At 48.6% G+C, this 22,188-nt stretch overlaps 9 protein-coding genes across 9 annotated transcripts; 4 read left to right on the forward strand and 5 right to left on the reverse strand.

Moving 5' to 3' along the window:
- Positions 1–1,446: 1,446 nt before the first annotated feature.
- N7443_007316 (uncharacterized protein) lies at positions 1,447–1,668 on the reverse strand (the record flags this gene model as incomplete). The annotated part of the gene is made up of 1 exon (XM_056887372.1): positions 1,447–1,668. One exon carries the CDS (start codon positions 1,666–1,668, stop codon positions 1,447–1,449), a length of 222 nt encoding a protein of 73 aa, XP_056739063.1.
- Positions 1,669–3,616: 1,948 nt separating this feature from the next.
- N7443_007317 (putative acid phosphatase) lies at positions 3,617–4,916 on the forward strand (the record flags this gene model as incomplete). The annotated part of the gene is made up of 2 exons (XM_056887373.1): positions 3,617–3,808; positions 3,858–4,916. The coding sequence occupies 2 exons, from the start codon at positions 3,617–3,619 to the stop codon at positions 4,914–4,916; spliced, it is 1,251 nt and encodes a 416-aa protein (XP_056739064.1).
- A 329-nt stretch (positions 4,917–5,245) lies between these two features.
- On the reverse strand, positions 5,246–6,025 carry N7443_007318 (uncharacterized protein; the record flags this gene model as incomplete). The annotated part of the gene is made up of 1 exon (XM_056887374.1): positions 5,246–6,025. One exon carries the CDS (start codon positions 6,023–6,025, stop codon positions 5,246–5,248), a length of 780 nt encoding a protein of 259 aa, XP_056739065.1.
- Positions 6,026–7,599: 1,574 nt separating this feature from the next.
- Positions 7,600–10,064, reverse strand: N7443_007319 (fungal specific transcription factor domain-containing protein; the record flags this gene model as incomplete). Its single annotated transcript, XM_056887375.1, has 5 exons — positions 7,600–8,064; positions 8,121–8,502; positions 8,563–9,180; positions 9,234–9,889; positions 9,966–10,064. The coding sequence occupies 5 exons, from the start codon at positions 10,062–10,064 to the stop codon at positions 7,600–7,602; spliced, it is 2,220 nt and encodes a 739-aa protein (XP_056739066.1).
- An 807-nt stretch (positions 10,065–10,871) lies between these two features.
- Positions 10,872–12,665, reverse strand: N7443_007320 (MFS transporter; the record flags this gene model as incomplete). Its single annotated transcript, XM_056887376.1, has 1 exon — positions 10,872–12,665. One exon carries the CDS (start codon positions 12,663–12,665, stop codon positions 10,872–10,874), a length of 1,794 nt encoding a protein of 597 aa, XP_056739067.1.
- Positions 12,666–13,782: 1,117 nt separating this feature from the next.
- On the reverse strand, positions 13,783–14,568 carry N7443_007321 (VOC family protein; the record flags this gene model as incomplete). Its single annotated transcript, XM_056887377.1, has 1 exon — positions 13,783–14,568. One exon carries the CDS (start codon positions 14,566–14,568, stop codon positions 13,783–13,785), a length of 786 nt encoding a protein of 261 aa, XP_056739068.1.
- Positions 14,569–16,151: 1,583 nt separating this feature from the next.
- N7443_007322 (P-loop containing nucleoside triphosphate hydrolase protein) lies at positions 16,152–18,915 on the forward strand (the record flags this gene model as incomplete). The annotated part of the gene is made up of 6 exons (XM_056887378.1): positions 16,152–16,472; positions 16,647–17,101; positions 17,173–17,870; positions 17,918–18,197; positions 18,300–18,356; positions 18,468–18,915. The coding sequence occupies 6 exons, from the start codon at positions 16,152–16,154 to the stop codon at positions 18,913–18,915; spliced, it is 2,259 nt and encodes a 752-aa protein (XP_056739069.1).
- Positions 18,916–19,601: 686 nt separating this feature from the next.
- Positions 19,602–19,862, forward strand: N7443_007323 (uncharacterized protein; the record flags this gene model as incomplete). The annotated part of the gene is made up of 1 exon (XM_056887379.1): positions 19,602–19,862. The coding sequence occupies one exon, from the start codon at positions 19,602–19,604 to the stop codon at positions 19,860–19,862; it is 261 nt and encodes an 86-aa protein (XP_056739070.1).
- A 776-nt stretch (positions 19,863–20,638) lies between these two features.
- N7443_007324 (aldehyde dehydrogenase family protein) lies at positions 20,639–22,120 on the forward strand (the record flags this gene model as incomplete). Its single annotated transcript, XM_056887380.1, has 4 exons — positions 20,639–20,877; positions 20,928–21,090; positions 21,140–21,612; positions 21,688–22,120. 4 exons carry the CDS (start codon positions 20,639–20,641, stop codon positions 22,118–22,120), a joined length of 1,308 nt encoding a protein of 435 aa, XP_056739071.1.
- Between the last annotated feature and the right edge of the window lie 68 nt (positions 22,121–22,188).

The following is a 22,188-nucleotide window of genomic DNA, read 5'->3' on the forward strand; positions in this document are numbered from 1 at the left end:
AGCGTGGTACAATATCGAAACATATGTAGATTCGATCTTTCGTCCATATCTCGGAAGACCGAGCCCAGATGCTATTGATCTGCCAGGTAGTATCGAACGCTCCTAGTAACGTAAAAGTCACATATTTACCGGCAATTGTGCCCAAGGATGCTTCATACTCTGCAGATCCAAACCTTTACTGGCACAGATTAGTATCAGGCCAAGAAAGGCCGTTGTCGCTCGAGTAGATTCATGTGATAATAAGCTCTCCAGTCTCCGATTCCTCGACATTTTGGAAATTCACATACTTCAAGTGCTTGATGTCAAAGTCTCTCTCATAGACAGTGCGGGTAATTTCCGAGCGCCGCGAACTTATTACAGCCGCACCGTGAGGGGAGGGCGGCCCAACATCATAAACGGCAGCTAGGCCACAACAGGTCTTAGCCGGTAAGGCCCGAAGTTCACCGTTCAGGAAGTTTGGACCAATCACCGTGGAACACAGAAGCTTGCCTTGAAACGAAGGAATGGAGTGATTTACCACCGTAGGGCTGCGTGAGGCTTCGGGTTAAGGCTGCGAAGACCGCTACGAGCACACAGCCAGATTTTGCACCAAGCCTTCCTCTCACTGGCGACTGGTTGGATTCCTGACAATGTGCTCTTTCATCTCTCTTGGCTGTCATGTCCCTCTCTCACACATTTGGCCTTGTCTCTGTGATTCTCTCGTCCTGCCTCCCTGCCTTATCTACGAGGATCATCATAGTGTATTGCATATTGCTTCAAATGCCCTTCCTATTTAATATTACAACCATTTGTCTATACCCGTATCGCCTTCTTGCCCTGTTTTCTATCTGCTGTGCTCTTGCTATTCGTCGGTTCCTTATTCCCACCCTTGTCGCTCTGACTCTTCGTACCCCGAGAGGCTCATTAATCTCCGATTGCCTACTTTATATTATATTCTCCCAGAACCCGCTTGCCATACACTGTATTTTCCTTCTGGTTTTACTCTCTGCAGATTTACTTTCTTTCATTTCCAATTTTCTTCTACCCTATGGCCTCGTCTTATGTGCACAGCTTGCAATGCTCGTTATGCAAGCGAACCTGGCAGCCGCACCATACAAAACGTGCGATGCTTTTCTCCAGAATGGCCCCCGCGAGTAGGACCACCATAGTCCTTTTGCGGCTGCTGATGGTCTAAGCTCCCCTTCTATAGAATTCCCTGCTATATGCACCAATCCCAAAAAAGTGCTGCACCAGCCACCATTGCCATTGAGATTTCGAAAGCCGCAACTTGGACCCAATTTCCTCCAGCCCGGTACATTACAAATGCAGCCACCAGACGAGAAGGCACTGAAGAGGCCATAATGACACTATTCCGCTGGTAAGTCGAAATCAGATAGTATGTTCCCAAAGCAAAGGAGGTTAGACTGTGAAGTTGGTACTATTAGTTATCAACTTCCGTTGGGGATTTCAGTTATCAACTTCCGTTGGGGATTTTGTATTAATGGCATACCCAATGCACTGAACAGCACCGTCGGGGGTTCCGCTTAGCGAAGAGCCTGGGAAATTTGATGCGGAGGAGGGATAGAGGATGGTGTAGAAGGCGTTCCCCAAGAGGAAAACGCCTTGGGCGGCGAATACGGCACTTGAAGCGCCACCCATGCGCAGACCGATGTTGTTGAGGGACATCATTCTATAGGTTTTTTCGTATGGTAAAGATGTAGGGACGTAGGGACTTCGAGCTTTTTATGCGCGATTCGTGACTTTAATGTAGCCTGCGGCTCCGATGTGCGTCGGCTCCGATGTTTGGGATAGGCTCCACATTAAGCGGCCAATAAGCTAGGGCTAGAAGTGTGAAGATTATATAATCAATGCCCAACACATGAGATGCTGCACACATTGGGGATGTGCAACATCATTTGGATGGATGCCCGGGGGGTTGCTCAAGAGAGTCGACTGTAGCTCATGATTATATATGCCTTATATGATATGAATAGTTGCAATCTCCTTCCGAGAATCACATCTTCCAATCTCAATAGTTCTGGCACGGTGGTTACGGCCTTGCTACAGTCTAGTATGCTATGTGCCTGTATTCCACCAGCCGACCTAGTTCTCCCGCAAGGCAAGGACTTCGCATGCTAACTTATTCCCTGTAAGCTCTCGCCACCCTTTAGCCCCAAACTGATGATCAACTGTTTCAAAAATCCTGACAGCGGGAGAATTATCGCAGACACAATCTTTCAACACTTGTCAAAAAGGATTTCTATGCCTCTAGACTTAGACTGTGCAGATATGATTGTTCCGAGAGAAGTGGAATTGGACGCGGATTTAGATTGTGTTGGCCATCGTGCCTTTCGCCATGTCTGTTGTTTGGAAGTTTGTGGGGAATGATAAGGCAGGATATTGAGGGAGCCTTCGGAGTGGTGGGTTGGTGGATGGCAGGAGCAAAGATTGTGGCCGGGATCATTGGGGCATATGGAGAAATGTCCAATGAGCGATGAACAAGATTAGTCACAGAAAATACTTCAATAAATATACTATTGTGATCTGTTTACGTGAAAGATTCCACCAAATTTCAAAGCAAATTACGGTAACTATTATAGCAATTACTCATCCATTGTTACTAAAAAGTAGCTAAGATCAGATTAGCGTGTTCAAGCTAGACTTTAGGAGTAAAAGTCTAGGAGTGTAGAGGTACTTCTGATTTCGAATATTAGTCACTGTAAATTAAATATTCTTGTTGAATGCTTTGTGTTGCGTGATGAAGTGTGATAACGCAAAAATATCCGGAATTATATATTGTGTGGGGATTTCGTGAACGTGGTTTCGGAAATGGCGTGCATTGAGATTTACTCGAGCTATGCTGTTCCTTCGATCGTAGAGAGGCCAAGAAAAATAACCAACTCGAACCTCTTCAACAAGTAATTAAAGGGAGCCGGATTTGTATCAATGAAAAGGTTTGTTTGACATGAATCGGAGTCGAAGCTCGACAATGAACTTGGAAGAAGACATGTTAATCCTAGCACGTTTTACCACAGGCTTCCTTAATTTGCTAAGCGAGCTTCCAGGATAGTTCTCGAACAAGTTCCAGGCTTGCAGTCTGCAGCCGTGTGCATCCAGCCCGCCATCAAGCCCAATGGACTAGGCGGGCAAAGCATCAGCCACGGGGCGCACGTTGGCCATGACAACGCTTGGCAAAGCTTGGCAGAATTGTTTTTATACGCGGCCTTGTCAGTCTAGTTCGAAACTAATCAAGAAGAGATTCTTGCAGGTTTCTCGATGTATAGAAGCGAACCCAGTCACGGACCGCAGGGAGAAACGTGGCCAGGCACATCGGACCCACTGGAGCATCCGACCCAATCGCGCGTGAGGATTTCGCTGTTTAGCGTCAACAACTGCGGAGTCGGCTTCTTCAACGAGCGTCCATTCATTCACGCCCGACCGGGCCACGTGCATCACCTAGAAATGTGAGATCGTGCCTGGTCCTTGATGGCTTGATCAACTCTCTAAGCGATGCGGGACGGGATCGCAACGTCGGATTCCTCCGCATCAGGGACGCGTCTCCTCCGGGTATAAGATCGCGTGCATTCCTGGACGGATCGTCCTTTTTTCGTACCACATCGACCGTTCAAAAGGCACAATGTTCACCAAGAAGTCTCTCGCTGTCTTCATCGGAGCTCTCGCTCTGGCTGCGGCCAAGACCACCACCGTTGAGTACCCCACTGATGCGGAGGTGGAGGCTGCCGCCGCTACCGTGGTTCCCTTGTCTCCTACTTCCCACGTCAAGGGTCTTGCCTTCGACCGCTTTGTCAACATCTGGATCGAAAACACTGTATGTAGAGCTCAATTGGTCTACGGGACTATCACTGACTGAAATTCAGGACTTCGATACCACTGCTGGCGATGCGAACTTTGTCAAGCTCGCCAAGGAGGGCATCCTGTTGACCAACTACTTTGCCACCACTCACCCTTCGGAGCCCAACTACGCTGCCTCCGCCTGTGGTGATGACTTTGGTATGGACAACGACGACTTCCACCAGATCCCCGCCAATGTCTCCACCATTGCCGATCTGTTCGACACCAAGGGTGTCTCCTGGGGCGAGTACCAGCAGAACATGCCCTACGCCGGCTACCAGGGCTACCGCTGGCCCGAGACCGGGTCGAACGAGTATGTTCGCAAGCACAACCCGCTTGTTCTCTTCAACTCCGTCACCGACTCGGACATCCGCCCTCGCCAAATCAAGAACTTCACCGGCTTCTACGAGGATGTCAAGCACGAGCGCCTGCCCCAGCACATGTTCATCACCCCCAACATGACTAACGACGCTCACGACTCGGACATCACCGTCGCCGGCGATTTCCTCGGTGACTTCCTTCCCCCGCTCCTCAAGAACGAGTACTTCTCCAAGGACACCCTTGTCCTCGTCACCTTTGACGAAACCTCCACCTACGCCGAACCCAACCGCGTCTACTCCATCCTCCTTGGCGGTGCCGTGCCCTCCCATTTGAAGGGAACCAAGGACGACACCTTCTACACCCACTACTCTATCATCGCTTCCCTCTCCGCAAACTGGGGTCTTCCCTCCCTTGGCCGTTGGGACTGCGGTGCCAACCTTCTCGAGCTCGTCGCCAAAAAGGCCGGCTACACCAACTGGAAGGTCGACAACATGGACAAGGTCTTCCTGAACGAGACCTACCCTGGTCCTCTCTCTGATAATGACTACTCCACTTACTCCTCTGCCTGGCCTATCCCTGCTACCCGAGGCTCTTGCTCTGCTGGTCACGGTATTCTGGATACCGTTAAGAAGACCTACAACGGCAAGGCTGCTTCGCACGACTACACTTCTCCTGTTCCTTACGATAAGGCCAGCGGTATCAATGTCGGTATCAAGTTCAGCCGTACTAAGAAGGGCAAGAAGGAGACCCGCATAACTGAGTAAGCGTTTCTCGCGGGCCCGATCAAGGTGTTTTGTTTTGATAAATTTGAAATTGATAAATTTAATGTGTATACAAAATGAATAATAGCTCTTTGCATTATGATGATTACAGTCATGTTTGAAATCGGTTTTAACTCCACAGTCACAGCCAAACTATTCTAAGGCTGTTCCCATTGTCTGAATAGTAGGAGGGAAGAGTATGCAACCAGCACCCGCCAACCTATATCCATTACCGTATAGAGTGGCGGGTGGCAGTCAACAATCGTGTTAAAAACATATGGGTTGCGTGAATACCTCTATTTTGGTCGCTGCCCAGGGGTATAATTTTTGAGTTATTTGAAATTCCCCACAGCCCGTTCCCTGAGAACCCGACCAAAGCGATAGAAAATGACCGGCATTGGAATAAGAGCAAGAGTCACAAACCCCAACAGGGAATTCCCCCAGCCATAACCAAGGGCTCGATACATATATGGACCAGCTAGCGGCAACAATGCTCCAAAGAGAGATCGACTGACGGTTATAGCCGCAAGTCCAGACGCAGCATACCGTGGATAACTATCAATGACATAGGTCTGCAGTCCCACAAAAATGCCGATCATGCCCACTCCAAATGGGAACAGGCCAATGATTGGTACAATCCAGTGTGTGTGGGCCTGGACAGACCAGCCGTACCAGAAGAATGAGATGGGCACGAAAAAGGCGAACGGAATGCAAATTAGTAGGCGCATTTCCGGTTCGAAGATGTCGTTTTTGCGTGCTTTGAGTCGCATCATAACCTTATCACTCGTGAATCCCAAGAAGGTTTGGCCGGTGATAAAACCGAGGCCAAGACCGATGTAGGATAGTCCGCTGACGGAAACGCTCCAGTGATAGGTAGTCTGGAACACATCGGTGACTGTTGTGAAGAGGAGGTAGAGGCAACCGTAAACAATTGCAATATACAGGGCAACGATTGAAATGATGGGCGAGCGGAACAGAAGCTGGAGAGGAGTACTTAAGCGGCTTAAAAGAAAGCCAGCTTTGTTGGCCTTTGAGCTTTCCTCCTTCTCATAGCAGCTTCGAAGCTCAGGTCGCCCAAGCTCTTCTCGTAGCCTCTGTGTCTTGTGCTCCATCAAGATGACTGGGTTTGTCTCGCGATTGAAGACGATAACGAATGCGGTGAAGGTACCACCCACGATGACAAGTACCCAGAAGACCTATGCGAGTTAGTGTTTGCCCGATAACTTTGATGGAATGATACTAACCCATCGCCACCCAGCACCTTGTGCAATGAAGCCACCGCATATAGGCCCAAGAACAGGCCCGAATAGTGGTCCAAAAGAGAAAACAGACATAGCAAGGCCGCGTTGCTCTGCTTTAAACAAGTCTGACACAACACCGCCGCCAATAGTTAAACAAGCAGATCCACCCATGCCGGTAAGAGTCCTGAAGACAATAAGAGCAGGAATATTTGGTGCAAGGGCGCATCCAATCTGAAACAAAACAAAAATTGTTGTCGCCGCGTTAAGAACGATTCTGCGTCCATATATCTCGCTTAAAGGTGATAGGAACAGTGGCCCCGCCTAGAACTTGTCAATTTTAGGTTTCTTCGGAGGATCGAACATACTTACAGTGTAGCCAAACAAATAACTTGTTACAGCTAAGGTCCCCAACAATGATGAGGTGTCGTTAAAATCTCGCTCGGCGTATACAGCAGCGGGGGCAAAAACAGAAGATGCGAATGGGCTTGTAGAAAGTCAGACATGACGCTTCCTACCTTTCCAGGATGGCCATACCTTATCAATGTGACAATACTGATAATAGCTAAAAGACCCCATTTCAAAGAAGAAGCGTAATTCCTGAAGAATGATTAGACCTAAATATCTCATGGTTTTGTGTATCTCACTGACTTTGGATTTTGAGGATCTTGTTGACCTTCCCAACCCACAATTCCTTTTGATAGGTCCATCAAGAATTTCCCCTTTCACCATGTAAGCGAGAGCCTCATAAAATTTAGATTGGCCCATGCAAGGACTGGCGTTACTCACCTCGTCGCTGTTTTTTTCATCCTGAAGGGCCATTTCGGAATGAGTAAGTTGATGACAACAATATGTAATGCAATGCCAATGGTAATAAAATAGATGTAGATACTCTGCTTGGGTTGCAAAGGAGCAGCAGCTTTAGCTGTGCTTTTAAACCAGTGACTTACAACACCATATTGAGGATAAAGCAAATGACCCGTTGTTTTGGTTAGCGTGATAAGATATCACGACCCACTGGAGGCCATTTAATTGGATAATTCCCATATCTGACGTAGATCATTTCCTCATATTCGGATCTCGGCGCCGCTAACCACCGCTTTTGAAGTTAGCGCGGAAAATTTTAGGTCCCTGACTAAGGGATCCTGTCGAATATAGCAAGCGGTCACCGTAATCAGTGGTATTGAAAACTCTGGTATTCTCTAATACTTGAATCGGCAATTTTAGAGGAATAGACATGCAAACAATATGAACACAAAAGAATAACACTTTTCCTGGTATCCAGGGAATATCCATGCCGATAGGTCCTGCGGTTCGGGAAAGATGGCCCCCGGAGGATGTAGCCTTGTAAGAGGTTGAAATACGTTCAAGATGCGTTTCATGTTGTGATAATTATGTGTATTCGATTTTGTATGCGATCAGGTAGTTCTAGGGAAATGGGAGATCCGTTATAGCCAGTTTTGAAGGTCTAAAAATTCATCAAGATTTCCAAAGTCCATTTCACCAGCTTCCAGCGGCATACCCATAGAGCCATGATTGACTCCAGGCTCACCGCTGCTACCCAAAAAGAAGTCATCGATGTTGTCAAATTGTGAGCTGGCAATGGAAGCCTCTCGTGCATTGTCGGCTGGTTTTGGAATTATCCTCAATGATGGTGATCGGCAGCCATCTCGTTGAGGACAGTCGTGACCGAGAGTTTCGAGAAGGTGAGGTGCTAACCATTTCATTTTGTCTGCAGCTGAACTATCACTGCCCAAAAGATTCATGGTTTGCTTCCCCAATGAAGCAGTGTAGGTATCATCCGGTACTCTCAGCTCCGTTTGATACAAAGCCAAGTCTGGAATCTTGTGTTCTAAGCCAAGAAGCCTCTCTTGAATGTGGCGAGCGCAGCTTGGGAGAGTTGCGATCATAACCTTGCATATTATTAGCAACGCGCAGGTCTTTTGGAAAGAATGACTCTACAACTTACCTTCATCATAACTTTCCATCGATGGCCGGGGACGCTGCGCTTTGCAATACGATCTGCCACCTTTCTTCCCAATGCCAAACATCTGAGAATGGATCGTGTCTGAAGAGTATCACTGAACGTCAGAACAACGTAGAAAAGCGTCAAGGTGGAGTTAAAAAGCGCGCGAGAAACGAGCCAATTGCCGCCGCTCAATAACCCTCGTCTATACATGTCATCGCATAGCATGATGATGTTCTCGCATGCCTGGATGCATATCGTGGCAAGCCATTTGGCGTTTGTGTTCTCTGGCAGATTTGGATCACCCGCACACGTCATGAGATGTTGTAGAAAAGGGCGATAAAGATAGATCTGGGCTTGTGCATACGTTATGCAGAGCGTGAATCTAACTCTGGGATTTATATCAGATTTGCTATCTTTCTGCTGGTGAAGTGATGGAACTTACGCTGTTAATTGAGAGTTTTCGATATTGTTCCCTAGCGCGTAAAGATCAGGCATCCCTCGAGCCCATTGGTGAAACTCTTCTTCAATTCCTTTTAATTTGTCCATGCTGACAGAACAACACACCGTACTCCCTGGCTGGAACACGTTGAAGCGTTTCTCGGAATAGATGTGCTTGATAATCCCTTGAAAAATCATATGAAGTCGTCGATAGACATTTGCAATAGCCACAAGACAGACTTCACCTTCTGGTTGCTGCCGGATCTGTCCCAGCTCGATATAAGAGTCGTTAGTTTCTATCGGGGATTCCTGATCAATCTCCTCGCGACTAAGAAGATTTGGGAGGCCGCAAAGGGCGGCGACTTCATTGGCCAGGATCCATAGAGCCCAAAACACTCGTTTGCCGATTTCTCGCGAGATCAGATCTTGATGGTTTATGAAGGATCGATGGAGTCCCATCCGTAAAGCCACCGATAATGCAGCGGTTATATAGGTGTAGCAAGTGAAGACTCGAGTAGTTGCAAGAAGAAAAAGAATCTTGAAAACGATAGCCTGAAGGGATACAAGATCTTTACAATCAGCGATGTCCTGGAGTCTTATGCTCTTCTCGTAATAAAAAGACCTGCTGCATTGTCAGAAACCCATGTATAGAACCTTTTTCTTGGTGAGAGATACGCTTGCGAGAGTGCATCGTGTTCTTGGTCTTCACACAAGTCGACAAATAGGCTGCCATAGGCAAGAACGGCGTAGAAAAGAGCCAAAAAACGCCATTCCTGGATACTGTAATTTGTTTGGTCGAGGGAATAGATGAGATTGATCAGATTATTGAAAGATGGGCGGTGGATGACGCAAAACAGAATCTGAGCGTCCAGAGCCGCTTCAACCAATTTATTTGCCACTTCTCTAGGTGGAAGGATGACATCAACCGGCGGTTTCCTGGAAGTGTCAAAAAGTCCAGGGACTGAGAAGACAGTTGAGAGTCGTGTATGTGATGAATCATATGCCCAATCTCCCAATCCATGCTTGAAACCTTCAATGAAGGTGCGATCTGCGGAGTAGCCTTGGAACTCAAGGTCTCCTTTATCAACGGAGTGGTAAATTTTTGCGTAGGGGTCGGCTGCTAATGGCATGCCGCTTGCAATAGATGAAGAGACCTCAGATGTATCCTGGTTCCGTGTCTGAAGGCCTGGAGAAATGAGGTTTGTGTTGCTCACCTCTGTAGCAGCCCGAGGCGCTGAACCAGAATGGGCAGATGCTTCCATGGCTTTTATTCTCTTCTCAAGCAATTCAATCTTTTCATCCGATGCCTTTTTTCTCTTCTTGTGGACTGGCTTGGGATATGTGCAATCTGTCAAGTTAGTATTCGAGTCTTTCTCTTCTTGTGATGGGCAGAGTAGTCCACGGTACCATAAAATGATAATGCGCATTGACCACAAGGCAGATTTTTGTCGCATTTGATTTTTCTTCGGCGGCAAGACTCGCAGGATACTCTCTTGGGCGTTTCATTGTGTTGTCGTTGGTGGTTTTTTGCGTCGACTGAACCGCCGGTGGTGTTCATTACAACAAATCGGACTTCGTTTGCCATATCTAAACCCCTTCTTCCGAGTCCACATTTATCGGAACGTTGCAGAACTTAGAGGTAGAGCTAGGTAGGTAATATTAGCAGCATGAGGTCGCTTGCTCAATCACCCAACCTCCCTCACAGAGCGGCGTGATGCTTGAACCGGCGTCGTGACGAAGGCTGGAGGTCGTGCCTAGGTCACGTTGGCTGTATCAGGTTTCGGTATAGTGGGATTTCGTAAGTTTGAAACAATGATTTTACCGCCTTTTTTCTGCCGCGCTTTCTGCCATCACGGAGGTACTACATGTATTACATGAAGTGAAAAACATAAGGCCGGGTCCCATTCGCGTCATCTAAATACTACGTCTATTCTTGGTAATTGGGGATCGATGTAAATTGAGGTACCTCGAGTTAGGGTTCTGGAGTTAAGTCGCAAGAGTGTGGAGTTAAAATGGATTTCGAATACGACTGTACCTGTCTACTGGTTTATAAACCGCCAGATTATAAGGAGCCATGGAGATGGAACGACTCAACGTAATAGTCAGCAAAGCATGCCAACCCGCGTGGATAGTAGGCCCAGGGCTATTGCTTCGTTAAGTCTTCAGCTCGCCTAGGCAGTAATTATGAGCAAAGGATATTAAAGAATAAAAACTTTCGGTATTGAACCACATGGTATAAACATTACTCATAATCTAATGCAAATGCAAATGCAACACACCACAATATCACCCGACAGTCTGCCACCATCAGACTTATCCAGCGGCATAGGTACTCTTCTTCCTCAAAGCCTCCCCATACTTCCACAAGAAAATCGGCGCCGGAATGCCAAAGCCCAGCGCAATAAACGCAAGCACACTATTGCCCCACCCATAATGCAACTTGTCATACATGTACGGCGCAAATAGCGGAAACCCGAATCCCGCCACCGATCTCAAAAACGAACCCGCAGCCAACGCACTCGCCGCGAACCTCGTATACGTATCAACCATATACGTCTGCATGCACTGAAACGAAACAATAGTTCCCATTCCGAGGAGGAACGCACCGATATTAGGAGCTATCCAATGACAATGTTCCTGCGCAGTCCAGCCGTAGATGAACAATCCCGTAGGAATGAGGACCGCGCCAACTATGAGGAGTGGGACTCTGAATTCAGGCCTGCCGACGTTATCATTTCGGGCTTTAAGGCCGCGATAGATTCTGTCGTTGAGCGGGGCACAAATTTGGGAACCGGCCCAGAAACCGAGACCAAGGGAGATGTAGTTCAGTCCGCCTATGCCGATGGATTCATTGTAGTATTCTGGTGAGGTCCAGAGGGTTGGAAAGGTTGATAGGACGAGGTACATGATTCCGTAGAGGTAAGCCATGTAGCATGCGAGACACTGGACAATAGGTTGGGTGAGGAGGAGGCGGAATGGTCGGACTAGGGCAGTGCGGAGGACTTGGATGAGGGTTTTCTTTTGCAGTTCTGCTTCGGTTTGGTAGGATTCGTCTCCAGTTTCTTTGCGGAGTCGCACAGCACGGTTTTTCAGGAGTCGGGGGGCGTATGTTTCGCGGAGGAAGAATAGGCCCATGAGTTGGATGAGGCCGTCTGTGATTGAGGTGGCGTAAAAGACCCAGCGCCAGGTGGTGTTTTCAGCGATGAAGCCGCCTGCGATGGGACCTAGTGCTGGGCCTAGGAGCGGGGCGAGAGAGTAGATTGCGATTGATTTGCCTCGTTCTTCGGGACGGAAGCAGTCTGATAAGACGCCACCTCCTACGGCTAGGGGTGCGGAACCGCCCAGGCCAGCGAAGAAGCGGCAGACGATCATTTGGGTTGATGTTTGGGAAACGCCACAGCCAATGTTGAAGACGAGGAAGAAGAGGTTAGCTAGTTGGAGGACGATTACGCGGCCATAGATCTCGGAAAGAGGTCCTAGGATTAGAGGGCCGACGGCGTAGGCGAGGACGAAGATTGAGAGGGTGAGTTGGGAGAGGACTTTGTCTGTTATGTTGAGGTCTGCTGCGATTGAGGTGAGGGCGGGGGCGACCATTGAGGAGGAGACAGGTGAGATAAAAGTGAATAGGGAGACGGTGACTGTTGCTGCCCACTTCTTCTTGTTGGGCCAGTTCTTGGGGTTTTCTGGGTCGTCAGGGCCATCCCAGTCGACTAATTTGGAGTCCAGTCGTGAGCGAGCTGAGCGAGCTGAGCGTGCAGATTTGGACTTTTTGAGTTCCATTTGATTTCGCTCTAGATCAACGTCTCGCTCGTTGACGATGCCGTTTCGGATTTCTTGGACGGTCTCAGTCTTTTCCGTGTAGGATTCTCCAGAGTCACCACCTTCATCGCTGTCAATGTTGTGGTCACTGTGATATGTGGAGTTGTCGTCTAAGTGCTTTGCAGAGTGCACACGATCAAGGTGAGGCGCAGTGGCGGTGACGGATGAGGATCTTTGTCGAGACGCCATAGATCCTGCAACACCTTGGTGATGTTCAGAGCCGGAGTCCAAGGAAGACGGTGAACGAGACCTGCCCGCATCGGAGCGGTGGTCCTGTTCCTTCGACATGGTTATTGTCATGCACGTGCAGATATAAGCAGTACCGAAGTTGAAAAGGCTCAAATAAGTAGGCAAGATAGTAGGATTGGATATCTTAGTAGTCTAAAGACTATGTACACGCGACACTGAAACCAAGGAAAAATAGCGGGGAAGCTGCTCTTATACGCGGTAGCTAGCATCACGGAGCAAAAAATTACCGACACGGAGCGCATAACATGCTCGAAGGCAATGCACACGGTGATAGCACATTAACACCGGGTGGGCCGCTCCAACACTGACATTTTTACAGTGATAATTGGCTCGTTTGAAAGCTTGAAAGGGGAATGGCTCTGGCCCAGGTTCTTCAAGCCCCGCTCTGGGTCAAAAAATTGGTATTAGCGGCGGCCTGAACCGGCATTCCCAGGGCAGATTTCCGCCTTGGTCGTGTGTTGCACCGTGAAAACGGTGTGAAACGGGGAGAAAACATGGTCGAAAGTGGAGCAGAAGCGGACTCCGTGCGCCGGTTCAGGCATCATGACTCAGCATTTCGGCTCTTCGGCACGCACGTGACTACATAGAAAATACGTAGCGGAGTTAATGTAAAGCTACCTCTTTAAATTTTGCTGATTGTAGGGTTTTTTACTATAATTAGAATGATGCGTCTGGTTAATGATCATGGTCCGGGTCTAACACCCTTGGGGTTGGGAGTTTATCTTTGAGTTTCAATATATAATGCTTAGGTACTAGTCTACCCCTACTTATCTGCCTGCGCTAGCATGTTAGATGGTCAATATTTCCTTCTACCTTCATATATAGCATCTATATATGCCGGAAACTAAACTCACAAGCCAGAAAATGACACTCTATAAGCATCGAACTAGAGCATAAGGTCAATCGGCAAAGTCCTTGTCAATAAGGATGTCGACTTGAACTTGATAGTAACCTTGGAATCCTTGCCGTTTTTGCCCTTGACAATAAGAATTCTCTTCCGAGATACTTAAAAAGATCTCAGGGCAAAGCTTGGTGTACTGTCTTATTCTTAAGAGATATAATTAATTCAGACCTTAAATTGGAGTTTTTGCAGCTTCCCCCTACCATGAAAGGTAGCATTCATGAACTTTCATGGTCGCATTCTCCGGGTCAATGTCTATGCCAAGCTCTCGATATCAACAACAAGCCCAGGCAGCAGCTCAAATCGTCCAGTCTTAGATCCATGAAAAACCAGCTTAATGGCAGCCTCCCCAGTAGAGAGAGAGAATGCACGCTTGCCAGCTGTTGATCCGGATGGAACATCATAGCTCCACTCTCCACCAAAGATCGCATCGTATGCTCCCTTCAGATTAAACGCTCCCTCGTCGGGATCCCGGATGGACACTGACAACAGCCCCTTTACACCATTGGGGTGTTGAGTGAGATGCGACTCCGCCTCATAAGGGACGCGTCTAGCTCGAGGCGTTCTATCCAGACACCAGAATGGCATAGATCCGGGAGCCACAGCATTCCCCTGTCTGTCTTTGGGCGTGCAAACAGCCCATTCTAAAACGGTCCCATCCGGCTTCGTGCGACCGCCCGGGATAGGATCCGTATAGGAAGCGCTGGTATCAGCATTCTGGAATCGTTGTTGAACGGCGGCAAAGTCGCTTTCCGAGGGCAAGGTAAAAGCCCAGTCAATGACGGTTCCTTCTGTCTCTTTTCCCCAGCGATGGTTGCGTCGTCTTTCGGGGTCCACGTCATCGAAAAATGCAATGAACTCGAGATAAACACCATCAGAGAGCAGGATTAGCTTGTTTGTCGTGAGTCCATCAGCGTGGTTACCGCCTGGTGCCAGAGTGAGATGCCCCTCGATGTGTGAGGAGATTCCAAGAAGATCTTTATGAGAAACAAGGATGACGATGTGGTCCAGGATGGGGATTTGCATAGCTTGGCTAGACATATTGAAAATGTCTACAAGCTCACATCCAGAAAATGGCAGTAAAGTTCAATTGAACGATGTCTCAGGCGCTGCAGAGAAGATGCAAAGAGATTCTCGGAGCAGGATCGCGCGCGACAGTTCCCCGCATCTTGGCGCGCGATTACAACACACAACATCTCTCAGAAGGAAGTGTTGGCATGGTAGATGACGAGGGCAGGACTGAACTTTCTATCCCCTAGAAGAACGATAAATAGAAGCCCCCTTAGAAACTAAATAGTCGGCATACTCTGTATCTATTAAAGCTCCGCCTGTGGATGCTGACTAGGGTCCCGGATAATACTCTAAGCAGTTATCGATGTCGCCATGCAGGGCGATGTTTAGATCTTTGGCGTAATGATCACGAGGCTGCCAGGGTTCCCAATCAGCCCTTTGGTACCATATGCTCAGCGATGGTAAGATACGTCGAATTAAGGTCAAATAGACGGCGCTCGCAGAGCGATGAAGAATCATTCAGTGTGTAACATTATATTAATAATTCAAGGGGTTTAAATAAGAGTCTGCTTTCCTTCTTCATAGAGTAGGCTTTGGGCTGCGAAAAAGTAAGTCTTTACCTTGAATAGCATTACTACGTAGGTACGGCTCAGGGTCTGTCGGAGTCAATGTCCACAAACCATCACCATGCCGCTACACGTGCATGGAAGGGCATCTATCAGCAAGATTTCTCAGCGCAGATAACCCCGGTTTGAGAGGCCATCATATAAGCCAAGGTTTATATGAGGTGTCTTCGGTGAATGTCCCAACGTCATTGATCATGACACGGCGGGCATTAATGGCCGTTTGAATATCACACCAATCGACATAATCGACAATGACCCTGTCAGTGTCAAGACTGTTCTGCCACCACCGAGCAAACATTGTGTTGTGATAAGTACCCCGAACAACACAAAGGGTTTCGATAGAGCCCATTCTCTTTCGAGATCGAGAGTTTATGAGACGGACATATCGGTCCACATTTCTTTCATAGACGGCCATCTGTCGCAAATAGGTCCTTCCATCCCGAGCCTCTTCGGCGAGACATCAGAGAGCAGGTTTTTCACGAATTGATCACATTTAGCCCCCAACCCCTTGCACCTTGTCTGCCAGGTGACGATCTGGATAATTTAGGGGATTTTTTTCTCACTATGCTCTTCTCTTCAATTCACCTGATTTCCTACATGCTTTGAGTCTTTTGTCTTCCCAAAAAACTAATTGAGCGTTTACCACTTCCTAGGCGGTCTAAAATGCGTCTCAAAATAGGTGTGGAGCGTTCAGCGTGTGAGTGGGGCGGCTGATGACGTTCTGTTTACTATTTCATGGATTATTTCCCCGCCTTTTTCTCTGCTACTTTCTTGCGATTTCTGCCAATATCATCCTTTGAAGACAATCAGCAATGGCGCATGGCGGTATCCATATGTAGTTGGTCATCCTCGTACAGTTGGAAAGTAATTTACTCATCTACGCCTGTCCGAATTCCACGGCAGCGACCAGGAATCTGCGAACACGACCCTCCACCTGATCTCCCTTGATGAGGTGTGCCGACTCCGCAACGGGGGATGCCGTCAAAAATGTTGAGCCGCGAGTCTTACCGTGTGGGATGGATATGTCTTTTGGAGGTGGAACAGATTGCGGCAATGGAGATGCTAGACGATGAGCACCCGCCTCTTCCGCAGCCGAGCGCGGACACAAACGTTTACAATCTCGGCAGCATCAACAACCATAACGTTGTTATCGCCGGTCTTCCTCGGGCGGGAAATTACTCCGCAGCCACAGTCGTTACCCAAATGAGAACGACATTCCCAAACCTCAAATACGGCCTACTGGTAGGGATTGGGGGTGGTGTACCGATAAAGACAGATCATGGGATGATCCGTCTAGGACATGTGGTGGTTAGTGAACCCACAGGCATACACTCTAGAGCAATACAGTATGACCACGGAAAGGCAAAGGCGGATCATTTTGAACGTAAAGGTGCACTCGCACCTCCACCAACAGCCCTTCTTAACGCTGCACGGGAAGTGGCTGTCCGGCGCTAAAGAATGAGCTATGATCCAATTTGGAAGAATATGGAAGCATTGCAATTGAGCCGCCTTCGAACATTTCGTCGCTTTAAGTTTCCTAGTACCGCGAATGACTATCTCTACCCATCACATTATACACATAAGCAGGACGGTGTATCATGTGCAGATGGTGGCTGTGACCCGAAGCAGCGCATCGAGCGACCGAATGACGAGGAAGGTGAACCGTTCATCATTGTCCACCGAGGCACAATAGCGTCTGGAGAGTTAGTGATCAAGGATGCCAAGCAGAGGGATGATTTGGCGCAGGAGCATGGGGTGTTATGCTTCGAAATGGAGGCAGCGGGAGCCCTTGCAGATTTGCCATGTATGGTAATTCGAGGTATCTCCGACTACTGCGACTCGCATAAGAACGACCAGTGGCATGGCTACGCAGCGGCGGTAGCAGCCGCTTATGCACGGCAGTTATTCTTCCATATGGCCATTGAAGAGGTACAAAGGTAAATTCCTCACTGTTCTGATACATCGAAGACGGAGAGTTATTTTCGTAGCTGATTGACGCATCATTCAGAACTCCAAATCCAACGCCTACCGCTTTCGAGCTCCCGCTTAATCTGTCCGAGATATCCGAAGTGACCCATTTCGTTGCACGAGAGGATCAGCTCAAGAAAATACAAGAGATCCTCGGCGCAACTGTGGGACGCTGTACTGCCGTCGTGCATGGATTAGGTGGTATTGGCAAGACGCAATTAGCGATTGCATACATCAAGCGACATCGGTCTGATTATTCGGCTGAGATATGGCCAAATGCAAGAGATGAAACATCGTTGAAGCAAAGCTTTGCTCGCGCAGCTAAGTGGATTTTACGCCATCACCCGTCTATCACATACATTGCAGGTGCTTTGGAGAGCCGAGACCTAGATAAGACGGTGAAAGCGGTAAACCGATGGTTGAACGATGCGAGTAACAATCGCTGGTTGCTCGTCTATGACAACTATGATAATCTTTTAATGGGCACCCATACGGGGAAATTCTCAACCTATACTTCCTCCCCTGGGGCAGCTACATACAGCGGTGACGATAGAGATCTTGCAAAGGCTTTTGATCTTCAGTCATTCTTGCCCGAGGCCGACCATGGTGCTATTGTTGTGACTACACGGTCATCTATGGTAAAAATTGGCCGGACTATTCACTTGAGAAAGCTAGAGGATATCAATGATAGTCTCGAAGTTCTAACTTCCGTTTCTGGCCGAAAAGATTTGAAACAAGGTGATTTTATAGCATATAGTCCAGTTGAAAGTACTAATATCGAGCAGACCCCGTAGCTGCTGATCTTGCAAGGCAGCTCGATGGACTACCGCTGGCTCTTGCGACTGCCGGCGCATACTTAGAGCAAACTTCAATAAGCTGCACTGAGTATCTTCAGCTATACCGTGAATCTTGGCAGCAATTCCATAAAGAGACGCCGCAGCTGCCAGCATACGATCAAACTCTGCACTCAACATGGAATCTCTCATATGGCTACATTCAGCAGCATAGTCCAACTGCAGCTATGCTTCTCCGACAATGGGCCTACTTTTCCAGCGAAGACTTGTGGTATGAGTTGCTGAAATATTGCGATCCGGAAACCCCGGAATGGCTAGGAGCACTGACAGAGAATAAGCTCACATTTCATGCGAATTTAAGACTCTTATGCAGCCACGGGCTCGTGGAAGCTGATCAGCCTGCTATGTCAAAGCATGTGGAGTCACGAGGGTATAGTGTGCACGCATGCGTTCATTCGTGAATGATTCATGTATTGAATCGGGGGCTTATCAAGAAGATGGCCTGGACAGCAGTGAAATGTGTAGCAGCGCGTGTGCCCAGGAGAGAGGAAAGCGAATTCTGGCTTATACAGCGGCGGCTCACAGCACACGCGGACAGATGTCTGAAGACAATAAGAATGATGGAAATTGAAGATAAGGCTCTGGGGACTCTACTTCCTTTGGGCTGGCTCTACAAGGATCAACGCCGGCTCCAAGATGCAGAAGCAGTGTATGAGCGAGCACTAGAAGGCTATGAGAAAATCTCACCCGCGAACTCAATTACAACCCGTATCCCTGCTTTGGGAGCGGTCGTCAACCTAGGCTGTCTATGTGAGAAGCAGGGAAATGTTTTCGACGCCCTGTTGTACTCTCAGCGGGCGCTGGATAGCACTGACATCATTTATGGAAGGCAAAGCCAGACATATGCAATGCTGTCTAGCCAAATCAGTTCTCTGCAGCGTGCTAGGTCCGAAAAAATCGATAAGCAAGACTTCATATTTCAAAAATGAAAGGAAAAACGAGAAGAAATCGATGTATTGGAGGTACGTTCTATCTAAGGCCAGAGGTCAATAGCGGTCAGACTAAATACATTCAAATTAGGACGTCAACTCTGGCAATATGGAATAAAGTGAGAACGAAGCTCTCGGTCATGTACAAGTCTAGATAAGCCATGCAAACGTGCAAATATCATTCCCCCCTTGTTCCTAGTCTCTCTTACCAGATTATTCATCTTCGGATGGGTTTGAGAAGTTCGTGAACTCAAGTTCAACTGGAATATTGCCATTCTGTTCAGACGGAGGCTTTAACCATTTGAGTGAAGTATTATTGGCACATTTACAGAGAAATATCGTCCTATTTGAATACCTATGATTCGAAGCTTGGCTACAAGCCTGTTTCTGCTGACCGGCAACTGTCGTGTCTCAACGTGAGGCATCGATTAATCAACATCGCGCTCTGGTGAACTGTCCCTATCCCAGCACATTTTTGCGATGCCGAAAGATACTCGCGGTCACGATAAAGTTCGTACTGATCATCGGAAACCTTCGCGACGCCAACGCCCTCGGACCGCGCGGTGGGGCTAAGCGCGCGCTCACGAAGCGGGATAATCATCAGCCCCAATGCATAAAGCAACTCAGTAAGGAGTCTACCGTCGCAAAGCAATTGCTCATCATCAAACAAGCCCGAATTCGGCAAAATGACACGTCCCCTTCGCATCGCTGTCCTTGAATGCGACACGCCGATCCCGCCCGTGCAGGCCAAGTTTGGTGGCTACGGAGACATTTTCGAGGGTCTTCTGAAGAAGGGTCTAGAGGCGAGCAGCTCCACCGCTGAGATCGAGGTTAGCAAGTGGCATGTTGTGGAGAACCCCATCTACCCCGACCCCAACAAGTGTGATGCGTTGCTCCTCACTGGTAGCAGTATGGTTGTCTTTTCTAGTACGTCAGGGCGCGGCTAATGTTGGTAGAACATGATGCTTTCGGTGATGATTGTTGGATTCTTACGTTGACTGAGTATATTCGGGATGTTGTGAAATCTCATAAGAAGCCTGTCGTTGGGATTTGTTTTGGTCATCAGATTCTTGCTAGGGCATTGGGCGCACGAGTTGGTCGTGGAGATGGGTGGGAGATCTCTTCTTCTGGGATCGATTTGACTGATGCTGGAAAGGAGCTTTTTGGACAGGATCAACTGGTTAGTAATTTGACAGGTGGGATGAAACATGTTCTAACCAGGGATAGCATCTGCATCAAATGCACCGCGATATTGTCTACGAGGTGCCAGAGGGGTGCATCAATCTCGGATATAGCGGCCCTTGCGCAATTCAAGGTCTTTACATTCCCAATCGCCTATTGACTGTCCAAGCGCACCCTGAGTTCAACGAGTACATCATGTCGCATCTCGTGAAAGCAAGACATGATAGCGGTGTGTTGAACGATGAGTTGGCCGAAGACGGGGCGGCGCGAGCAGGAAACCACCACGACGGAGCCCTAGTGGCGAAGAAAGTCATAGAATTTATTATTAGCTCAGTAGTATAAAGAATCGGAAATGAAAAATGAAAAATGAAGCCCCAAAATAGCTATAATGCACGGAGCGCGACGAAGTTCATAGTTGATACGGGGAACGCGGAACGGCGATAAGCGGGGATTGACATCACTCACCTTATAAAACCCGATTTGCCCCTCCATAGGAACCGCGCTCTTGAACCACTGAGGCATTGCACAAATTTCACTCATAATGTCGAACCAGATCCGCACTATCAACCCTGCTACACATGAGGTGATCTTCGATCAGCCTGGCACCTCGCTCGAGGATGCTGGCAAGATCGCCAAGGCGTCCAAGGTGGCCTTCGAGTCTTATCGCAAGCTGAGCTTGGAGGAGCGGAAGGACATTGTCAAGCGCGCTCTTGCCATTCTTGCTACCAAGTACGATGAGCTGGCTAAGGAGCTCACTACCCAGATGGGTCGACCGATCAGGTAATTTGTTCTCTTCGAGTACGTCTGTGGGGTGAACTGACTTGTCGCAGATACTGTGTCGGAGAGATCAAGACTGCGGCGCTTCGCTCAGAGCACTTGCTCCAGATCGCCGGAGAGGCACTGGCTGATCTTCCTGGCCAGCCTCAAGCCGGTTTCAAGCGCATGGTCAAGCACGCTCCTCTCGGTCCTATTCTGATCGCCGGCGCTTGGAACGTAAGTAACAAAACTGACCCGGTCGCAAACTATACTAACAAGCCAACAGTACCCCTACCTGACCACCGTCAACGCTCTGATCCCTGCCCTGGTGGCAGGAAACAGCGTCCTCCTTCGCCCCTCCCCTCAGACCCCTCTCTTCGGAAACAGACTCCTCGAGATCTTCACCGAAGCAGGACTCCCTTCCAACGTCCTCCAGATCGTTCACATTGGTAGCCTGGATGTGCTTGACCAAGTCGCCCAGCTTCCCGAAATCCAGTCTATTTCATTCACAGGTTCTACCGCGGGCGGTATCCGCCTCCGCGAAGCAACTGCTAAGCAGGTCAAGCCCGTGCACCTCGAGCTAGGCGGAAACGACCCTGCCTACGTCCGTGCCGATGCGGACGCGAAAAGTGTCGCTGAGAACCTGGTCGACGGTGCAGTTTTCAACTCTGGTCAGAGCTGCTGTTCTATTGAGCGTGTTTACGTGCACGAGAAGATTTATGATGAATTCGTGCGCTGTGTGCAGGAGGAGCTGGCCACGTGAGTTCTCTGTGCTCGATGATACATTCATACCTAATTCCTATACAGGTACAAACTCGGCGATCCCCAAGATAGCACCACAACCACCGGCCCCGTGGTCTCCGCACCGGCCAAGGTCAAGATTCAATCTCACATCGACGACGCCCTCAGCAAGGGCGCAGTGGACTCAACCCCGGAGAACGCCACTTTTGCCCTGGCCAAAACATCCCAGACGGGCAACTTTATGGCTCCTGTCGTCCTGACGAACGTCAACCACACCATGATCACCATGAAAGAAGAGACCTTTGGCCCTGTCATGCCCATTATGAAGGTTTCCAGCGACGAGGAAGCCGTTGCCTTGATGAATGACAGTGACTATGGTCTGACTGCGAGTGTCTGGACTAAGGATATTGCTCGTGGAGAGGAGTTGATTGATGACATTGAGGCTGGCACTGTGTTCATCAACCGTTGCGATTATCCCGCTCCGGTAAGTTCTCTCCTAGCGCCCTCGGAGCTTGATTCAGGCTAACATACTTTCACAGGACCTGGCTTGGACTGGTTGGAAGAACTCTGGTCTAGGATGTACATTGGGTCCTC

Source organism: Penicillium atrosanguineum, assembly GCF_028827265.1.
Source record: "Penicillium atrosanguineum strain IBT 20685 chromosome Unknown utg000006l_segment0_segment0, whole genome shotgun sequence".
Lineage (NCBI taxonomy): Eukaryota > Fungi > Ascomycota > Eurotiomycetes > Eurotiales > Aspergillaceae > Penicillium > Penicillium atrosanguineum.